This window comes from Chaetodon trifascialis, chromosome 12, assembly GCF_039877785.1.
Source record: "Chaetodon trifascialis isolate fChaTrf1 chromosome 12, fChaTrf1.hap1, whole genome shotgun sequence".
NCBI classification, from domain to species: Eukaryota; Metazoa; Chordata; class Actinopteri; order Chaetodontiformes; family Chaetodontidae; genus Chaetodon; species Chaetodon trifascialis.
The window spans coordinates 9,017,470-9,038,478 of NC_092067.1; the positions used below are offsets into that span (position 1 = coordinate 9,017,470).

The 21,009-nt window shown below is 41.0% G+C and overlaps 2 protein-coding genes across 5 annotated transcripts in view; one reads left to right on the forward strand and one right to left on the reverse strand.

The window, feature by feature from the left end:
* Window positions 1-5,190, reverse strand: part of itgbl1 (integrin, beta-like 1) — a 44,354-nt gene extending 39,164 nt beyond the window's left edge. The window contains exons 1-2 of the mRNA XM_070975300.1: window positions 4,923-5,190; window positions 802-1,004 (exon numbers count right to left, since the gene is read on the reverse strand). Of these exons, the coding sequence (XP_070831401.1) occupies window positions 802-1,004; window positions 4,923-5,014 (295 nt within the window). The 5' untranslated portion in view covers window positions 5,015-5,190. The remainder of the gene's footprint in view (window positions 1-801; window positions 1,005-4,922) is intronic.
* Window positions 5,191-8,125: 2,935 nt separating this feature from the next.
* nalcn (sodium leak channel, non-selective) overlaps window positions 8,126-21,009 on the forward strand; it is a 66,239-nt gene continuing 53,355 nt past the window's right edge. The window contains exons 1-10 of one of the 4 annotated variants that reach the window (XM_070976639.1): window positions 8,126-8,204; window positions 12,150-12,261; window positions 13,286-13,426; window positions 13,552-13,734; window positions 15,297-15,380; window positions 15,528-15,667; window positions 15,776-15,904; window positions 18,861-19,012; window positions 20,301-20,443; window positions 20,743-20,847. In XM_070976639.1, the coding sequence (XP_070832740.1) occupies window positions 12,235-12,261; window positions 13,286-13,426; window positions 13,552-13,734; window positions 15,297-15,380; window positions 15,528-15,667; window positions 15,776-15,904; window positions 18,861-19,012; window positions 20,301-20,443; window positions 20,743-20,847 (1,104 nt within the window). In that variant the 5' untranslated portion in view covers window positions 8,126-8,204; window positions 12,150-12,234. Of the gene's footprint in view, window positions 8,205-12,134; window positions 12,262-12,414; window positions 12,528-13,285; window positions 13,427-13,551; window positions 13,735-15,296; window positions 15,381-15,527; window positions 15,668-15,775; window positions 15,905-18,860; window positions 19,013-20,300; window positions 20,444-20,742; window positions 20,848-21,009 lie in introns of those variants that run through there. The other 3 variants (XM_070976640.1, XM_070976637.1, XM_070976638.1) reach the window with 3 other exon arrangements.

Consider the following 21,009-nt stretch of genomic DNA (forward strand, 5'->3'; position numbering starts at 1 on the left):
GATGGCATCCAGCCTATTCAATAAGCTTTGTAAAGTTAACTAAAACAACTTAGCAAGTTCCTTACCCTTTCCTAGAAATAGCCTTTTGTAGCCCATAAAGGCTTATTATATGTGAATCTGTGAATTCTGCCTTCATCTTGGAAAATTAAAGTGCAAAGTGAATATCTCGTAAGGCAACGTGCTCCTGAGTGTGGATGCACTCTCAACTGATCTTTCTGAGAACTTGTAAAAATTTCAGGCAACAGGCTAAGTTCAAAGCTGTGCCTCCCAACAACAGTTAATGCCTCAGTAACGTACATGAACCAACCAGCTGTCTATTACCAATGAAGCCCTTTGAAGTGCTGCCAAGGTGATGTGGGCTCTCAAAGACACAATACTGCACCAAGAATCAGACAGAAACACAGGCAAAACCAAAATACTCAAAATCTATCAAATTTTTTCTAATTCTATATTTGACTTTCTATATTTGAAATCATATCAAACAAATGGGATATTAAAAGCCGAAACAAATCCTGTAGGTTTTTGGTCTACACCCTTAAGCTCTCTTCTTCGTAACACCTAGCTGAAAGAAACTATACATCAGCTGGAGAGTATGATGTAAGTCCACAGTCAGGAGCTCTGCTGCATCACTTACTGACCCGTCTGTAACAGCCATACCCAAGTAATACAATATGTGCTGCCATGTGCCTGTGCTGAAACTTGGACAGGCATCCTTTTATCAGACAGCATGCCACCATATTTGACTCCCTGCTATAACACCGTTGACACACCTTGTGTCAATGCATAAATCAATGTACGCACCATTGCAAGTTTTCTCATTATATGTGGCACAGACCCAGTCGTGGCACTCGCAGCGTGGACCGAAGAACTTCCCTGGATCGGTGGCCTCGCAGAGGCAGATGCCGCAGTCGCACTTGCCCCTCCCGCTGCAGACCTTGCCATCAGGTGTCCTGCAGCGGCGCAGGGACGACTCTGTGGACAGCTGACACACACCACCCACCTGGCTGGGAAAAAGAGAGAAGGTCAGTTGTTCTGCAGCTATGGAAACTCCTTAGGTGAAGGGTCAAGTGTGCTGCCGCCTGTGTCTGTCTGAAATACGAGATACCACATCTGAGAGAAAGGACCTTTGCTCAGACATGGTGCAGTCCATCAAAAAGGACCTAATCAATATGTTTGTATATATCATATTTATACACAACCTGTTCACTTAGTATCCAGTGAACATTTCTAGTTTTACTCCAACATCATGAGGGAAAACAAAAAGGAAGAATGTAACTTCTCAGAACACGGCCAGTTTTTTTTTCAAGAAAAAACAAACATCTTGAAAACACACACACACGCACAAGAAGGTTCCCCAAAAGGTTTTCATCACTTTTGGGGACATTACATAGACTTATATTCATTTCCTGGAGACTTACTTCTAAAATTTAATAATTTACATTATGGGGACCTGCATTTTGTCCTCACAAGTACGGCGAGTCCAAACAATGTGACTGTGCAAACAGATTTACACACACATACAGTACACGCACACACAAAACGGAACGTGAAGGATTAAAGCAATAAATCAAACAAATCAGATAGCACAGAAACAGCTTCACCTTTCATTGAGCTCGCCCCGGCAGCCGCTGCTGAGCTTCGTTTCTACTCCGTGGGATCTCTCTGAGAGACTTGTTTCATTTGGATGCTGTCTGACATTCTTATTCTATTCCTGCCCTCCCAAACCCTCCAGTTTGGAAACAGTAGACACATTTCAAACAATCAACAGATCAAGTGTTCCTTACACTTCCAATAAATAAAAGCAGAATGTGTGTGTTCCGTGTGTCATTTGGAGGTTGTACAAGTTAATTTCATGCAGGCCTCAGTCACTGACGACCTTCTTGGGTTTGACTTCACTCCTTTGCTGATTGCGTGCTGAATTTTGAATGTATCTGCTAAGAGCCCTGGTCCTTTCCTGTGACAACATTACTTTATGACACTGAGATGACTTCTTACGGGCATGCTTGATCCAGGCGGTGTCCAAAACAACTGCCTTGTTCACTCACTCACTAATTGCATTTTGGAAATCTCAGCAGAAAGTAGAATAAAAGCCATGGACACAGTGTTTTTCTTTTCATTCCGTTGTGGAGTTAATGTAGTGCATGTAGCAGACAAATTTTCACACTCAAATAAAATGGCAGGCAGTAAATATAGTTCACTCTGTAGTAAACAGTGTGATTTTGGACTCAGCCCTCATCTCTGCCCAGTTCTGTTTAATATGGCCTCATCCTCCAGCCTCAGCTGATCTTCATCAGGATTGTTACATCTGCTGTGAGCTGGTACTTCTGCTGTCAGAGATATTTGTTCTGCAGTGTACTTTAATTCAGCCCAAGCAGCTTGGGACTTTGTCATGATGGGGTAATGCAGATGATGGCAACGAAGACAATGATGATGGGGATTTTCCATGTCAGGCCTCACTATCTGTCTTACTGGCCCAACACTCAGGGAGTGTGGTGGTCTCCCCTACTCCATGTTAGAAGCAAATAAAGTGGGGCGGCTGACACTGACAGCGTCAGAAAACACATTTTAGGATGCAATTTCAACTGAGTGTGTTCTGATTGGTCATCTTCTTTTGCTATTTGGCAAAACAAATTGGAAGATTAATGTGGCACCAGACGAGTAATGGCTGCACCGCAATACTGTAAACCAGATCTGGGCATGTTAACCTTTTTTTTTTTTGCTTGTTTATTGGAAACTAATGCTCCAGCGAGACATTTATGTTTCATCATCTGGTCTCAAAAAGAACATGAAGCAACACTGGCCTACTATGCACCTCTCAGTCCACCAGGACTTTGTCAACTGGGTGAGGGGTGAATATACCATATTTACCTTGATTTAGGTGGAGGAATCAGCATTTTTATCACCATCACTGCATGAGTGTAGAATAAAATCAATGCTTTTAGCATTGGACTGTAAATGTACTTTGTTCCAGTAAACCCAATGCCTCCAAATAATACTGTCATTTCTGTGCAACTGTCTATAAAAACAAATGCATAGGAGGAAGGAGACGTAAATCACCAAAATAAAGGCGAGGAAGATCTAGCCTTTTAGCGTAGCTAAGCATATTGATACAGCAACAATCCAAGTCTGCCCAACATTGCAGGTGCAATGTGTGTGTATGCTCAGTGAGCAACCTGTTTGGGCTGTGACACACCAAGCTGAGAGTCAGGAACAAAAAAGTTGACAAAGCCCAAACAATGCCATCTCAAACTTCTCTTAAAAACTGCTGATGCCACCTAATAAGCTGTTAAAAATAAAATTAACACAAAGATAAAAGCTGACCACCGACATACCTGCTTGTTCTAAAACTGCATGAGAGGAAAAAACTGGTCAGCGATTTGTGTTCACAATCCAAAACAAACATCACAGGAAGAGATAGCAAACAATTTTTCACACTGAATCTGACTAAAGAGCCTGTTATGTGATTAAAATGTAAAGTGAGAAAATGATTAAAGTTGGAATTTGTAATACATTACCATGCTTTTAACTGGTATTATTTGAGATGACATGAAATAATGATGTAATTAAATGATATAAAAACGTCTGAGTGGCTTCAAGAACAAAAAAGTCTATACAGGCTTCTATGTGTTGCTGCACAGCCTGGCACTGATCCTGGGGGCCTAACCTAACCTAACCAATAGGGCCCATAAGGAGTAAAAGCCAGTGTGAAGGTGAATACAGGTTATGTATTGTAATAGTAGTTTTATGATTCCAGGCAGAGCCCTCCAACCTTAGTCCTAACTCTAAGAAGCTGCTGTAATTCTGGATGTTGGTGAGATGGAGCATTGCATGTACATGAAAATGTCATAGCAGTCCCTTGGTGGCCAAGCTTAAAGAGAGAAGAAGGCTTTGCTTGCATTCTCAAGCGTTTCACACCTACTCTTGTTGATAATGTCAAGTTGTTGTGTTGACATACCTTGTAAACAAACCGAACGATGAACACATTATCTGGACACGAACAGTTAACACAGAGGAAAACACTGCAATCACCTGGATTCACAGAGGCTGCTGCCTTCTGTGGTAAAGCGTGCATGGGTTTGCCACTGCTGTCCAATAAATACGATATACTGCACACTATGACATACGGAATATAATCACTACACAGGCACGATGCACCTGCTTAAACACCCCCTCTACAGCTGAGTCATATGGCAACATTTACAGTACTGCTGACTGAGGCTCTACTGTTAAAGGCCAAGGTAAACAGTAATTAGTGTTTCACACTCATATTTGAGCCAATTCCTTCCTTCATTCTTCCCATTTTCACACTTGATTCCAATTAAATGTAATATTTTTGAAAAAACAAGTTTCAATCAAGTTAACTATTCCTGATCTGATAAAAAAAAAGGCAAAAGAGCAGTTACAGTTTTATTTTTTTGCATAAATGTTCTGATTCATAGATAAATTATTTTCCTCTTTATTTTCATTTGGTCTGTTGCTACAAAGTATTGCTCAGTGAAAGCTCTTGAAATGCATAACCCCTCACTGCAGCTCAAGTTTCTATTGCACCAAACGCACGATCACGAAAGCTGTCATAACATTGTTATGGTAATTCATGTCAGGGGAGGTGTCCAAGTGAAAATAAATCAATGTCTTTAAGCTTTACAAAGGTGTGATGCAGCAGTAATAATGGAAACAGAGAAGCAGACCCCGACCCCCCCTTGCCTTAGCATGCAGAATTATTGGCAAGTAAAGCAGCATAAAGAAACTGCACAAAATAACTGCAAGTGCAAACTACATGTATAGGCACTCCTAAAAACTTTTCCACATTGTACTCTCCAAATGTTGTCTTTGTCAGCAAAACTCTGCACCTCCCTCTTCCTTCTTGCTCTCCTGACTACCCCAAAATAACCACGAAAAAACAAAGCTGTGTGGAAACTCACCTCACCGATTGTAACAAAGTGTCCTCCACGGCACAGAGCAGAATCAGAAACAACGACACTAACATGGACTGTACCAAAACCTCAGTGTGCATGTTTAAATCCCACAGAAACCTGAAGTAAAGTAGCTTGAAGGAATTTCTCAGCCTTTCTCCCCTTAAACAGACAGGACGGGACAGAGAGAGTGAGGGGAAAGAAAAGGAGAGAAGGAGGGAAAGAGCAGCAGGCTGGCCTGAACTGGCTCGATCCCTTCAGAGGCCAACAGTCTTCTACATACAAGTGCCTTTGATTAGTCTTGACTCTGAGAAGCAGTCCTGGGCAGGAGCTGGAGTGGGGAAAACTGCCAAAATTTAAAGTTAAGTCACCAGTTCGAGATGTAATTAGAAGCAGACTGGCTTTTTTTTTATGTTTTCTTTTACTTCTTTCCCTTCCTTTCCCTGATGATCTCTCTATAGTGCTGCAGCCTTGTTCTTATCTTTCCTTTTGATGTTGTTCATTATAAATGAGGACCAAAATGAATCCCTGCTGCAAATAGGCCTCACCTCTGAAGACGTGTCTGACACAACAGGAAAAGCACAGGTGTGAATAAGAAAAAAAATGATGGCTGGATTCCATTTAGCTGCTTCAGTTTCAGGGTCACTGTAACACTGTCATGGCTTACTGGGACACCTGAATGGAAAAGCACTGTTGGTAATACTATTAACGCCTGTGTTTTTCAGTTTCAGTGCTTGTGTGTTCAAAACAGTACTGCGGTAATAATGACACACATTTTGATTCTGGTCTTGTAGAACTAATATAATTTCATGCGAAACTGAATGCAAAAGACAGTCACGGCAAAGCTGTCCAATTTGCACCAATGGTGCAACTGAACTGGCTTTCAAAATAGCGGTGGGGTCAGAGGAGTAACATGCAACATACCTTTTTTACTCTCGCCCATAAGCAACAAATGAAGCATTGTGTATAATGAACCACAGCACTGAAGTTACACTTTTCACATTTTGACATTGTAGCATGGAAGGCGTAATTACGTTGGCTACATCCCTCTGGTTTGCAGGTTCCAAGGACCCAGCGTTGTGAATAATGGCTCCCTAGTCTTCATTAGTGGTAGTGGCTCTACCTGCTATGACATGACATAATGTCTACTGAGAAAAGGGCCTTAACCTTAACTGATTGACATCACCCGCTTCATTCATACTTCTTATTACTGTGCTGATACATATATGCCCTCCACCACCCCAATTGTTCCTCACTGTGTGCTAAGATCTAGTGCTCATGTTTGTTAAAGGGGTATTACTTCCTTTGGCAGAGCCCTGCTTGGACTATTGAGAACTTAATCAAAGGTTTTTCTGCAACAGCTAACGGTATAATCATTGGCTGTAAATGGTCAATGATTCAGACTGAATTATAGTATGTGCCAGCTCTGTAATTAATCAAACTAAACTAAATTCTTGAGTTCGCTGACTTGTTTAATATAAAAGGGGTAAACACTGCAGAAGTTGAACTTGTTTTTCAAACTAATGTTCTTCAGTATCACTAAAGATTTCGCAGCTACTATATTATCTATGGGGCAATTTCCACCCACTATTCCAACACCTTTGATGTGCATTATTAGTTATGGTACAATGAGTTCATTTTTTTACAACAAACAAAAGAAAAAAACGGTGAAATTACTTTTACACTTTATTCTTCGTTCAATAAAAGAATCAGCTCATACTGTAGGACTGAGACCACAGTCACTGGTTGATTGAAATGATTTTATTTTGTGTCTTTTTATCTATTATTGGTTTTATTTTATTTTTTTTTTTTCATCGATTATATATCGTATATTATATATTATTGTTCTAAGTGTTCTGGGTGAATTTCCCTGGTGTGGGATAAATCTTATCTTATTTTATATTATCTTGATTAACATGATTTTTAAAATAACCAGTGATGTTAATATACTTCCCCCATTGTGCACCAATTACTGTTCTACAGTGTTTATCAATGTTATTTGACATGGGCAAACAACATGCTTAAATAAGCACTTTTCTTCAAATTGCTTGTCACTATGTTTTTTCCATATCACTTTCATAAAATGTAGAGGTTTGTCATATAATCAATGATTCTGCCCAGGCAATTCAAACTTTTTTCATTCCATATCATTTTAAGATAAGCTTTAGATTTTGCCATTTTTGGACAGCCAAAACTGATCTTTGTGTCATCATGTCATGTTTCTAGGCCTTCCCCATAAAACAGAGTTAATCTTATTAAGATAATATGCGATAAGACGTGATTGATTGATCTCATGCCAGGGAAATGACATTGTTACAGACGGGGAGACAGCAATACTGTAATAGCAAATATAAAGAAGGAGACATAGAAAAAGAACAAATGGACATTAAAAAGGTAATGAAAAACAGAATCAACTAAATATAAGTGTAACGTTGCCTTTGGAAGGATGGCTCAGCCTCTCAATGGATAATTGAACATGGTAGGATATGGATAATAAAATATAGTGTTTGGTACTATTGCAGAGTAGAATATCATAACACAATAGAAATATTATATAAGCACTGTAAAAAGATGTAGTGGATATATGCAAAAGCTGAAAAGTTATAATCCAGTAGCCTTCCTTCTTATTATTACGTACTGTATAGACCAATGATGACAACTGTGTGTGCTCTGTACTCTGGCAGCGTTTAAACTGTCTGGAACCTGCTCAGGCTAAAGGAAGGAAAATCCTATGAAAAGCTATGTTACAACAGACTGAAGCAAATCTCTGAGCCTCTCGCCCCACAGGGACTTTACAATGCTCTGAGTTGACCTGACAGCACCATCCCACACAGCTCAATAATTTATAGGGACCTTGCTAAAAGGTATGCGTGAAAAGTCCTTGCTTTGTTTTACCTGGCACACCTAGACAATTAAAAAACAGAAGACTGGCAGTTAAAAGAGGGAGAAATGAAGCCAGAGAAGAAAAGCTTTTTTCCCCCTAATAATTCTGCTACAAGATTTGTCACAATGGAGATGATAGTCTGCCACAGTTTATCATTTCTGTGCTAAACCAAGTGAGAACAATCGAGGCAAATAAGAATATTTGGGAGACTGTTGTGATGCTGCAACTGGAGGACCTTCGACTGTTACCATGGAGACGGCCGCGCGCCTCCGCTGCACGAGCTGGTGCTGTTGATGTGATTGAAACCCGCGCGCTCCCGCTCTCTGCCACACGATCCGCACACACCCGGAAAACAGCTGATGTGTTGGGCAGGACGAGACAAGGCAGATCAGGGAAATCTTCCTCTCGTAAGTCATTCAGTATGTTTTCTTAATCTGCTGCTGCGCTCGTCGCGTGTGTAACCGGACATCCAGCTCTCGTGCTTTAAGGATGCACCTGACCCTTGGTGCTGCTGCTGCAAGCTAGCTTGCTGCTTCTCCAGGAAGTGGAGAAACGCTCATCCTCCGGAGTAGGCCTTGGCTAAATATCGTCGCGTATTTGCTACACTATCACGTGGCCAGCTTGTCACATATTATATCAACGTGGTACAGGAGTTACGCGTGCCTACATTTCTGTTTACGTGCCGTGTTTAGCTTGTCTTTGCCCGATGTAGCACCTTAGCTCGCATTCGTTTCCATAGTAACCTTGGCTCAGCGGATGTCATTCAGTCAGTGTTCAATCTCAGTATGGACGTGCATTTCTTGATTGATATCCAGTTGTGTGACAGCTATTTTACACGACGTGCGATCGGTCATTTTCCGCAGCAGCTTGCCGTGTGCTGTGAGCTGTTTCCCTAAATGACTGTAAGATTTCTCAGTCGCCCATTGAAGCCTGTGAGGCCACAGTGTGTCAGCCATAGTGGGCCCTTGACACGGAGCTGAACTGCTGTAGGTGCAGGTTTTAACAATATTACCACAGCTGCTTTGGATTATTCTTAAAGGTTATGCTCAATTTGTGTCAGCAATCTGCTGACACCTGATCACGACTCAAAATACTGAAAACCGAACTGGAATAATGGCTGCACATACATAATATTACAACATGCAGATGAGACCAACACAATTAAGTAATGATAATTTTAATGAACGACATCTCTTATACAGGATGCCACAGGAAGTATCAGTTGTGACAAGGATCTGTTTTTTCCCTTATAGTTAGGGCTGGCGGTTTGACACACACGCGTGCAAACGCACACACATGCACATGCCTGCCACCATTCACATTACGCCTAATCATTTGAACCATTGTTCATGTAAAATATTTATTAGTGCAGCTTTAAATGAAATCAAACATGGAAATGAAAAGGGAGGTGAATGTTAGTGTGGCCCCTTCCACAGGAGCTGTATGAGTGTGCTGTAACTTTGGAAATGTCTTGATCCTTAATTTGAATAAGGCATGTTTGAAGAAGGAGAATTCAAGAAGTGTGTAGATGTGCTGCCCACATCGACCAAACTTTTTCCTGTAATTAACATGATACTGCCAGAGTACACTCTTCAAGAGAACTTCAGCAAAGAAAGTTTGCAGACTCCAACAAATACTCATAGTTACAATTAATCTGCCCAGTGATCGCATCCTGCCCGTGAGGAACATGTCCTCTCTCCAAATGGGAAAGTAATTGCAGTCTTTGCCACCTATACTCCCACATAATAGCACTTAGACCCTGTAATTTTGTTTTCACTCTTCCTCACGTCTCCATCTGCATATGTTAAGTGTAGCAATTACACTGGGAAATTGCTTCTAACTACATGGGGTTTTATAGGATGGACACTTTCTTTTCTTGGTAAGAGCATAAAAAGAAACAAGGGTGATCCAGTTACATTGTTCTATCTGTGTTCCCATCCTAACTCAGTGTTCTTGCTTCCTACATTTTTTTGTCTCTTTTTACTGTTAAAAAGGTGTGCAAAATTTTCCACCATTCAGGTTTTTGTCAAGATGACACTTGAAGACAAAAAAAGTCTTTGTCTGACTTCTGAATTCCAGTCAGTTCAAGTCATTTATTCTGTTCTGTTCTGCCCTTTCAACCCATTTTTTACTGTTTTGTTTCAATGCAAATTGAAATGTGATATGTTAATTAGTTAGTACATTTTGTTGTTAACAAGAACTACAAGACCTTGCCTCTGCCACAGCCCCTGGGTACAAAGAGGGAGACCACACAGGATTTAAATAATTCAAACTATATTTAATTTGAAACTAAGACAAGAGAAATGTAATAATTGGATCTGTAGTCTGTGTGTTGTGGTTGTAATGTTGAATATCTGTGTGGTCTTTTAAAAGCAAAAACTGAAAAGGTTGGTGATGACGGTGAGAAAGAGAGAAAATGAGGAGCCATCCTAAATAATGTGGGCTACGTCGCAAGTCTCTTATTTTGTATTTCCTCACTCCTGATCCTCGCTTGAAGCGGAAGTCATTTTGGTTACCTTGAAGGCTGTCTCAGAGATCTTATTGTGACCTGAGGAGCAAGGATTGAGGAGCAATGAGGGATCTCTTAGGAGCCGTGAGCAGACAGGAGTCTTACTGGCCGACACGCCTCCTCATTGAATATCAACTTATTGGTTATTGATTAGACTCTGCACTGATCGGACTGATCTGATACATCCCAACATCAGTGAAGTTTCATTCCAGAGTGAAGACAGATTACAGATTAAAAACTCAAGTGTCTATTTTATTTCTTTTCTGATTCACCAGCTGGTTACAGATCTGTGTTCATTGTAATTCTGAACAACAAAAGGATCACAAACAGCTTTCCTCATTTATGGGAAAGATTTTTCTGTTCATGATCGGTTATTTCCCCCATTAACTTTTATTATGGATACAGTTAAAGTCAGAGAGAGTCTGTCAGTCAGCAAGAAACACGTTTTACATCATGTGTTGTCATTTCCAGCGAGGCTGATGAGCATCGGGTTACATAATTTCAATTTCTCTGAAACATTTAGCTTAATAAATTGTTTCCAGTGTTCAGAGAGAATCATAATCACATTCTGGGTTGTTAAGTAATGAATTCACAGTCAGAATATCAATAAATACAGATGCAAATATCCATGAACAATAGAAACGCATTCTGTCAGTAGAATGGTTCCTGTGCATTTGAGCAGGACACAGTATAAATCCAAAATGCAGGCTGTTATTCATGTGCAGGTGTTTGTGAAACAGGTAACAGGCTACAGAGAGAAAACACTGCTGCTCTGGCACTGATGAGCATGCCTTTATTAGTATTGGTACAGACACAGACTCATCAAACGTCTCCATAGCTTTTAAAGCAGGTGTGATCAGCTGCTGCTGTCATCAGAAACTGACGCGCCTTCACGTGACACTTCTGAGGAAAGGATGTCGCATCTCTCTAAAAACTTATTTCCTCATTCCTCACATGGTTTCCTTGCCTGTCTCCATGCGTCCTCTAACTAAGAAGCAAGTGAGGGAAACATGGATGCAATGTAAGAGACTTGGGATGTACCCCTACTGTAGGCCCACCCTGCCCATGTGCAAGACATCAGGTTGGATGGCTCCGCCTGTCTCTGCCTGCAGGTAACCAGCAGAGGGAAAGAAACACAAGGAGGAGTGTCAGAGGCTGTCACCTTTCCATTAGGAAATTGATGTCTGATGTGCTTCCTGATTTTTTTGTGTTTGTGTCTGTGAGTCTAAAATGAGCAGAAACTTCCACAAATTGACTCTTGAGTGTCCCAGTAATATACCCTGACAATCTCACTTTATTGAATTATATTTCAATGCTGCTTTTTCTTGAAGGATTGGTTCATGCAGATTACAGAACACGCAGTGTCTCATGATCGTATCTAGCCATGCAGATAGTTTTAGATGTGTCTGCTGAGTTTTCTTTCTCTCAGACGTCTGCCTGTGTCCCAGTATAATGAAGGTGAATGGAATTAAGCTTGTGGTTGTAACTCAAAAATTACATAAAGGAAAATTTTAACAACAATGACTCTTTCCTAAGTTTCTGTCAGTCTGGGCAAGAAACTTCTGCTCAAAAAGTTTTTGACACTGTGTTTTGTGGATTATCCAGAGCAAAAATGACATTGTTGTGACCACAGATGTTGCATTATGTGATCTCAGAGATCTCACATATGGATATCTCAAAAACTATGTGCTTGGCTACATACTACTGGATGTAAGACAGAAAATCTGTTTTTCTGTAAGTTAGGTGGAACATGGATTGCATAGATTTGTGCTGAATGTGTGAATGTGTCTCACACCTCTTTACTGCTCTTATAACTGCTACCATTCACTGACTGCTGCCGCAGGACCTCCAGGCCTTTAGGACATTCTCCTTTTTGCACCTCTAGTCTCTCTCTCTGGTTGGTCTCTCCACCCCTCTGTGACCTGGGGATGAACGCACCAATGAGGAGCCTCACAGTGAGTCCCCCTGGTCCTCCTCCACCCCATCTTCTTTTTCCACAACACCTCAGTCACTCACTCACTCACAGAGTGTGTCGCATATATGCCTTGATGTCAGACGTGGTGGGCATTCCTGTCTCTATGAGCGTACTGTAGATGTGGGTAGTGTACTGTACACCATATAAGCCATGATGTTGACTAACTGTTGTGTGTTATTTACAGGGTATGCCTGATCGCATGTTATGTGCAGTGCTGGAGCAATTTCAGCTTTACTTTTCCCTTTGGTATGTGCGCTTTGTCTCCATTCAGAGTGTCATTTCTTCTTGTGTTCTTATGTTGAAACAGCCTTTACACTTTTGTTTTCCTGCATACACGCAAACACGCATACACACATACTTGAACACGCGCGGGTAACACCAGCTCACACCTCCTCACACTGCACAGTAGGTACAGCTGTACAGCTTAATCTACTGGCGCCTTGGTGTTCAGTATGATGAAGATCATGTGAGATCTTTTCAAATGGTAAGTTACTGGAGCTGTTCCAATGTGAATACACTTGTCCTGTGTTCCATGTGTGCTACGTTGTGTATCACGGTGGCCATCCAACAACGCAACACATGTTTAATTAAAAAGTACATACCTCTGTTCTGGCAATTCAAGTCAGGGTAGTTTATTTCGCTTAATGCACATCACAGTATACTAAAGTTTAATGCAGTCACATCCAGAAGCCACTATTGATACACATCTTATTTGATACTATAGTTAAATATTGCTTAACCCATGGTTTGTACATTTGTTTAAGGAGTGCACTGGTAATTTTAAAGTCTGTTACAGTTAATGTGGCCATATATGGCAAGCCAAGTGCCTCGCCTCTGAGCTGCATTGAGTACACATTAAATTGATTTAGTTAGATGACAATCCGCATGACTGGATATACAAAAAAGTGGTACCGCCCCTGCCCAGACTTGGATGCAGCCAGAGTGGTCTCCCGCTCCTCACTTAGCTTTGGTCACTGTGTGGTCCGCCTCCCTCTCTCTGTCAGATCCACTCTCTGTATAGCACGGCAAGCCCCAGCATGCTGAAGAGGAAACAGAGCTCACGGGTCGAAGCCCAGCCCATGACCGACTTCGGGCCGGATGAGACCCTCGCAGACAGCGCTGACATCTTCTGGATCAACAAACCAGTGAGTGTTCATTCATGCCAGATATTAAAAGTTTTTGATGTATTTCCCTTGAAAATGTAGTTTCAAAAATATGACAAGAATGTCCAAATAGCTGGACCGTTTGTCATGATTCCTTCTTCTTGCAGTGGGTGCACACTCTGCTACGAGCCTGTGCCATCATCAGCGTCATCTCCGTGTGCATGAACACCCCCAAGACATTTGAGCACTACCCTCCGTTGCAGTATGTGACGTTCACGCTGGACACACTGCTCATGTTCCTCTACACCGCTGAGATGATCGCCAAGATGCACATCAGAGGAATCATCAAGGTAGCGACTGGCAGGGTTACGTGGTCACATGAAGCACGGTGCCAAATTCAAGCTGTAACAAGATTGAAATTTGAAAATATTTCACAATAAAATGCTGACAAAAGGAAACAGGAAATACAACAAACTTCTAACTAATTGGGTGAATTAGTTTTTGATGTTGCACATTGATGGGAATTTTGGGCGTTGTTTTCCCTTTTTTCCTTATATTTCCAGGTTTGCAAGATGTCTCAAAAATGTAGGAATGAATTTAGATGAAACTTTACAGAAAGGTTCTGAAGTATTTAACTGGTTCGCTACACTTTTCGTGCCAAAGTGGGAACAAACTTCCCATTATTGGTCCAGTCAAGCAACATGGGGACACTGAACAGTTCATTTTCAGTTGAGATGTAACCACTAAGTCAATTTTTGTGAAATCTAGTGGACAAAGGGAAGCCCACTGACCAGACAGAGACCTGGCTCACATACTGCTCCATAATCCCAGCTGATCATATTCAGAGGTGGCCTTTTTGTGCCGTGTCAGATTTTTGTCACACTTTAAATTCAACCTCACTACTTGTATTAAACCGTAAATTCAGATGAATCAACACAATTCAAATGCGAGGTAGACAGATAATATTCTATAGAAGCCACCAGGAACAGACAGCTGGCAGATGAAAGGCCCATAATTACTGCCATAAAGAGTGTGGACAGCTTAATTGTCAAATCAAGGATAACAAGCAGGGAGGCACTGGAGGACACAGATTTGTCCTCCAGTGCATGCACACAGTGTGAAAACAGGAACATTTCTTCTCCCTCTTTCTCAACTTGATTCGTGCAACCCATTTTAATTTCTGGGTTTCTAAATTTAAAGTCTTTGGTATTTTATGTCGATAACCTTATTTATGGACACTTTTGTAGCCAGTTGATGAAAGTGCCTGCGCAAAACAAATGATCCCCATTGCCTGGTAAAGTAATTGCATGCTTTTGCTGTTGTCAGTGTGTGATCAAACATGGTCTTATCTGTAGAGTGTTTCAGAGCACACCCTCCCATTTGCAGCTTCCTGTGGAAGACTGACCCCCTAAGAGCTTCTTACAGATTCTCTCTCTCTCTCTCTGTAAGTGGTAATTAAGTGTGCCCATTTTTGCCGGCCCCTTGACATCTCGGTTTGTTCACACTTCTGGGGTTTAATCATTTTTGTCTTACCGTGTTGAAAGCAGGGCTCTTTGAATGTTGCAGTCAGTCAAAGCCATCGCAGGTTCTGCTTGTTTATTTTTCCTTAAACATGGCCATACCATTACTTTTTCCACACAAAGGCCTCTCTGTCACGATAAAAGCTTTCTGTGTCAGATATTCAGAAGGTTGTTGGCTCTTGATATGAACAGTTTTTAAACCCTTAAATACTGCCATCATTAAATCCTTAGAACATGAGTGGATATTTTGTAATAGGTAGAATACAGCAGCTTTCTTGAAAAATATGGCCTTGTATGATGATGATTCACATTCAGTTGTTAATCATTCTCTTGTTTTTTGCCTTTTTGTCTGACCGTTGATGTCTCCCTTTGCTCGGCTTCTCTCTGCACAGGGGGATAACTCTTATGTCAAGGATCGCTGGTGTGTGTTTGATGGCTTCATGGTGTTTTTCATCTGGGTGTCCCTGGTGCTGCAGGTATATTGCAGCATCTACTATTACAATCTTTACTGCAATTATAGTCCCATTTTTTTCCCTCCACGAGCTTCTACAGCTCAACATAAGGCAGTTTCATTTTATTAGAGTGTTTTATAATTCTTAACAATCCGTTTCTCTTTGTTTTAGGTGTTTGAAATAGCAGAGCTTGTGGATCAGATGTCTCCATGGGGAATGTTGAGAATCCCCCGTGCGCTCATTATGATCCGGGCCTTCAGGATCTACTTCCGCTTCGAGCTTCCTCGATCCCGCATCACCAACATTCTGAAGTACAAAACTATCATGAGCATTTAATATGGTCTCCACAATTAATGGCTAGTCACAGATGTAGACATGAGACATTTCAATATGCCTTTCTTCACTCATCTGCTTTGCAGGCGATCTGGAGAACAGATCTGGAGTGTCTCCATCTTCCTGCTGTTTTTTCTCCTGCTCTATGGAATTCTGGGTGTTCAAATGTTTGGAACATTCAACCATCACTGTGTTACTAATGAAACACAGAAAGGGTAAGAACAAAGTGTCGAGAAATGTCACTTTAGATGCCTTTTTTGTTGTTTCCACATCAGTGTCTCTGTTTAGCAATGCTACTGAACTGTCATCCTGTAACCCTTTAATGAACACCCTTAATGGAAGTGATGTATTTTATGTTCTACTGAGGCAATTTTTACAAGCTAGAAGATACATTTCATACATTGAGTATCCTTGTTATTGTAGCATGTGCCAGAACTAAGTGCAAAACATCAAAGCAAAACAGCAGTGGTACGTTACAGGCTTTCAAAGTCAATCTAAATTAATTTGCTTGCAAGTATATGTGATCAGAACATAAATAGCATATGCATACAGCTACGGAAAAATACAAATTATAATGTAGACTCGCTCCTCAGTGTTGATGAATTCTTCCTGCAGGCTTTGTGCTCATAAGTTTATGTTTCTTGTGAGTTCAGGAAATTGGTTTGCAGAGGTGGTAGATGTTTACTGTGTGAAACACTGCAAAGGGGTCTGTCTTTGCTGCCTTTTCTTATATAAGGTCTAAAAGACAAAGAGCTTTGCTAACGTGGTCCTCTTTAAGAAAACCATGCAATGAGAATAAAGTAATAGAGAAAGAAAGCACAGTGTGTGGACTTCACAGAAACCTTTCCCTTTTCGTGTAACTAACCGGCCCACCAATATGCGTGGCGCTGTGACGTCCTGCTTTAATTAATCACTGCAAAGCAAATCAGCGATGGGTGAGCCTGATCAGTCAGTAACTGTCACCTGCTGAGCTCAGTCTGACAGATCCTGACAGCATCTCATCTTCTGTGATCAGTTTGGTGTGACTGTCTAAGCAGAAGCCTCGCACATTAAATTTGCCTTTTTATGTGGAGCAAAACCTCTGTACTGCATTCTTTCCATGTCCAGTAGTCAGCTGTTTTGGTTGTTTTTTATTAAAGTTAAAGTAGACTAACATACAGTTTAGGTACAGTTTAGGAGCTCAAGGATTCAGTGATTCTAGTGGTGAGGTTGCGGATTGCAACCAATAGAATCGTCCTCGCTTCACCCTCCGCAGTGCTGGCTGCTAAAAATGTGAAAATCATGAAAGCCACTTTCTAGAGCCGCTGTTTGGTTTGTCTGTTAGGCCTGATGTAGAAATGTTGCAGACTCTGTGAAAACAGACCCGATCCCTCTGTAGACATATTCTTAGGTTCTCATTCTAAGCTCACAAAAACAACAGTTCTTATTTTCAGGTGATTATACAGTAATGAAAAGATAGTTCTGAATATACACTTGCATTTCCACGAATAGATCCCCCCAAATCCTTCACCCTGGAACACTGAGATTTAACTGCCCCATTTCTTAATTGTCTTATAATAAAAGCAACATGACCAGTGTCAATGTTGAAATTCTCTAGAATTCCCAGGGTAGCAGCACTGGGGGAGATGTGGCAAAAGGGAAGTGTGTTACAGAATCAGTAAACACATTGGAGAATGTTTTGGAACTGAATCATTCATTTGAGGATGATGATGGTATTATACAGAGAATATTAATCCTTGTAGAGACAATTGATGGGGGAAGCGACCATCATGGTGAAAGCCCCAGGCTGCAGGGAGAGCTAACACTAATTATAATAATTAAAATGTTCTGCACTTTCCATCCTTTATATTAAGCTCATTCCTGCTCAACAGTTGCCTGTCTGTCTCTCCTTACTGTTTGTGTGCCAAGCCTAGGGACATCGCATACATTTACCATAGCAGGAAAGGGACCCTGGGAAATGATCATGTTTATACAGTACCTCTGACATCGCTCTGCAACATCATTCCAAAAGTGGTGTGGCAGCTGTGCAGCTAATTTGTTTGCTCCTTTCCCTAAATCCCTCATATATGTGTGCTTATAATAGGGTGGTTTAGAAATATGTCACACGAGGACTGATATGTCTAATCTCTATCTGCCCTTGGCACAAAGTCAAAGCTCCCTGGCTTTTGACACACAAGGGATTTGTTGGAAATTGGGAAGAATAGCAGGGGGGACATTTTGTGCTATGGATATTAGATGAAAATGGCTTTGGATTTGTGAACAAAGTAGGGTCTCCTCTTATGGATGTCAGGATTTCTGCAGTTGACCTCATCACTATTTAACTCCACTGCATGAATAACATTCGTACGAATAAGAACGGGGAGCATGGCGTTTGTGTTAGCTGATTTGCTTAAAGCTACATTGTGGTTTGTGCATATTTCTTTTATGAAAAATTGGAATTACAAACAAGTCAGTTAGTCACCTCCAATTGGATAGAGAGTCGTTAGCCGAGATGGGCAGGGGTTATTGACAGGACCTCGCATTTTCAATTATGCAGAGCTTTACAGATTAATCTTGGTTTGATCAAATTACTGATGCACAACCCAACCATAAATAATTTCTTATCACAAATGTTTTGTTTTTCATTTGACTCACCAAATTATTAATACGATGTTATTACTGGACATTTGCTCTCATTTGAGGCTTCATTTATCTCCCCTTTGTCATCAGGGAAAGTGATTTCTTTGATAAGACACAGTGGTATTCTTCAGCCCAGTATAATTAGCTTTATCAGCATTCATCACTATGCCTCTGATTGCCCTTTGTGATGGTGCAATAAATTATCCCCTCTGATCCTGTACCCCTTAATAAACAATTTGGATGAATGTCTGGGCAGCCAATTTGAAGGCATTAATTTTCATTAGAGAAATCAAGCAGCTCCTGGAATAACACCTGTGGCTAAAAGACAGGGAGACAGGGAAAGAGTGAGGGGGGGCATTGTGTGTATGTGTCTATCATATGTGTGGGTCCGATGTAGATACTCGAAATCTACCACTTCTGTCTTCATTGTGCTGTTACAATCTGTCTATTTTTACCCACCCCATGCACTATATTTGTCTTGTCTAGTCATTGAATCCATGTACCACAAATTATATATGCATTATTTCAGAGATTTTTTTTCTTTTTGGTCAGTGATGTGACATGGAACAGCTTGGCCATTCCAGACACCCATTGTTCCCCTGATGGGGAGGGCTACCAGTGTCCCTATGGCTTCAAATGCATGGACCTGGAAGAGCTGGGCCTCAGCCGACAGGAGCTTGGTTACAGTGGCTTTAATGAGCTAGGTATAAGCCGAACACTGACATGTTCAATGCTTTCAAACACACATAGGCACAACTGTCTGATAGCAATTGAACTTCCAGTTGCATGTAGTGCCTCACATTGATAACGCTGCCTCTTTTTTTCTTTTCCCCTCTAAATTTGTAGAATATTCTGTGATATGCTGTAGTGAGAACTAACGTTCGGCTTATAGCAGCTTTGGCACAAAGGCGTGCTATTCAGCAGCATCCTGCGCTCTTATCAGCCCAACGGTGCTCAAATACAGTGTCAGTGCACAGTGCAGTGCCCCTAATCTGTAGATAACCGTGAAGGAGAGTGAGAGCTTGACAGTAAACAGTGCCTTAATTTAGCCATTATAGACTGGAACATGGCACATTCAGTGCAATTTACAGCCTAAATGTACTGGCCAGTCATCACGCTTTATAAATATTCATGTATCTTTTGGTGTCTTTGAAGAGCATTGTAGAAGAACAAATTTTATTGATATGGACAGTCTAATTTTATCGTTCTCATTTTCTAAAAGAGTTTATTGAAAATGTGCTATTGGTATTCACATCCATGCAGAAGAAAGATGTTTTCTTGATGATATCACCCAATATTGGAACTGTGATATTTCAAGAACTGATTCTACTCAATATAGACAATATGATATGATATGATATGATATGATATGATATGATATGATATGATATGATATGATATGATATGCTCAATAGCTGAATTGGGCGATTCCGACTACCGTCACTGAATTGCTTGCTGTCAGTCAGTTACACTTGACTTGGTTTCCTGTCTAAAACTGATGTAGAGAATGGCAAGGACACAGTTCCTATCCCGATTAAATTAAATCTTTGGCTCAGTGTTAAAAGTACAGACAGTTAATTTGCAGAGAGCACATTAACCGGAAAACAGCCAAAAGATTCATTTTGTAGTTTGGCCAACTCACAGCGTGTATGTTAATTAGCTACATCTGACCATATTTGTCAGTGACAGAGACAAAGACGTGCATTAAAGATAATTTCATCAGATTAATCAGGCTGCCAAACAGCAGAATTTTAAGGCTTCTCTTTGTGAAAAGGGAACTATGAGGATATAAAGGGACGCTGTATTTTTCACCCTGTAAGCTGTCAGAATGCACATTAATTATAGATTAAAAGAGAAACTCAAGGTATTGTCTTTTGTGAAATTCTTCGTCTGAAGGGAGCCATGATAATTGGTGTGAGGCTCAAAAGACCAACACTGACACTTGTTTCAGTAACAGTCTCTGCTTTTCATCATGTGTCTGTCTTCGTTTAGGTACGAGTATCTTCACTGTATATGAGGCTGCATCACAGGAGGGTTGGGTGTTCCTCATGTACAGAGCCATTGACAGTTTCCCTCGCTGGCGCTCCTACTTCTACTTCATAACTCTCATTTTTTTCTTGGCATGGCTCGTCAAGGTTAGAAACAGTCTCTCCCTTTTGCACATTTCATAAGGCTTTCAGCTCCTGTGGCATGGCAGCAGGGGATAGTCAGACACCAAAAGGTTTTACTTAATTGACATAGCCTAATCTTTCACCTACAGACATAAAGATTTTCCCTTGTTAGTAGAATGTTCTCTGGCTAATGAGAGAATGAATGTCATGTCACAGATAGTGGAAGGAAGTCAAGAGATGGACCTGCACTCGGTCATTTATTTTTAATTGCCACAACATTCTTTTTCTCTCACTGTCTCAGTTTCACTCTGTCTCTTTTACAGAATGTGTTCATTGCAGTCATCATCGAGACATTTGCTGAGATCAGAGTGCAATTTCAACAGATGTGGGGGTCAAGGAGCAGCACCACCTCTACTGCTACAACACAGGTACAGCCAACACACCTACAGACACACGAGCTGACAACGTAGCGCCTCACGGACAACTTTATGTGGCTCCTAAATCTGGCCTCATTCTAAACATTTCTTCCAGCATTTCTTCTTTAAAAGCTGGTCGTCTTGGGACAGGGTGCAAAAAATCTGTTCGTTCAT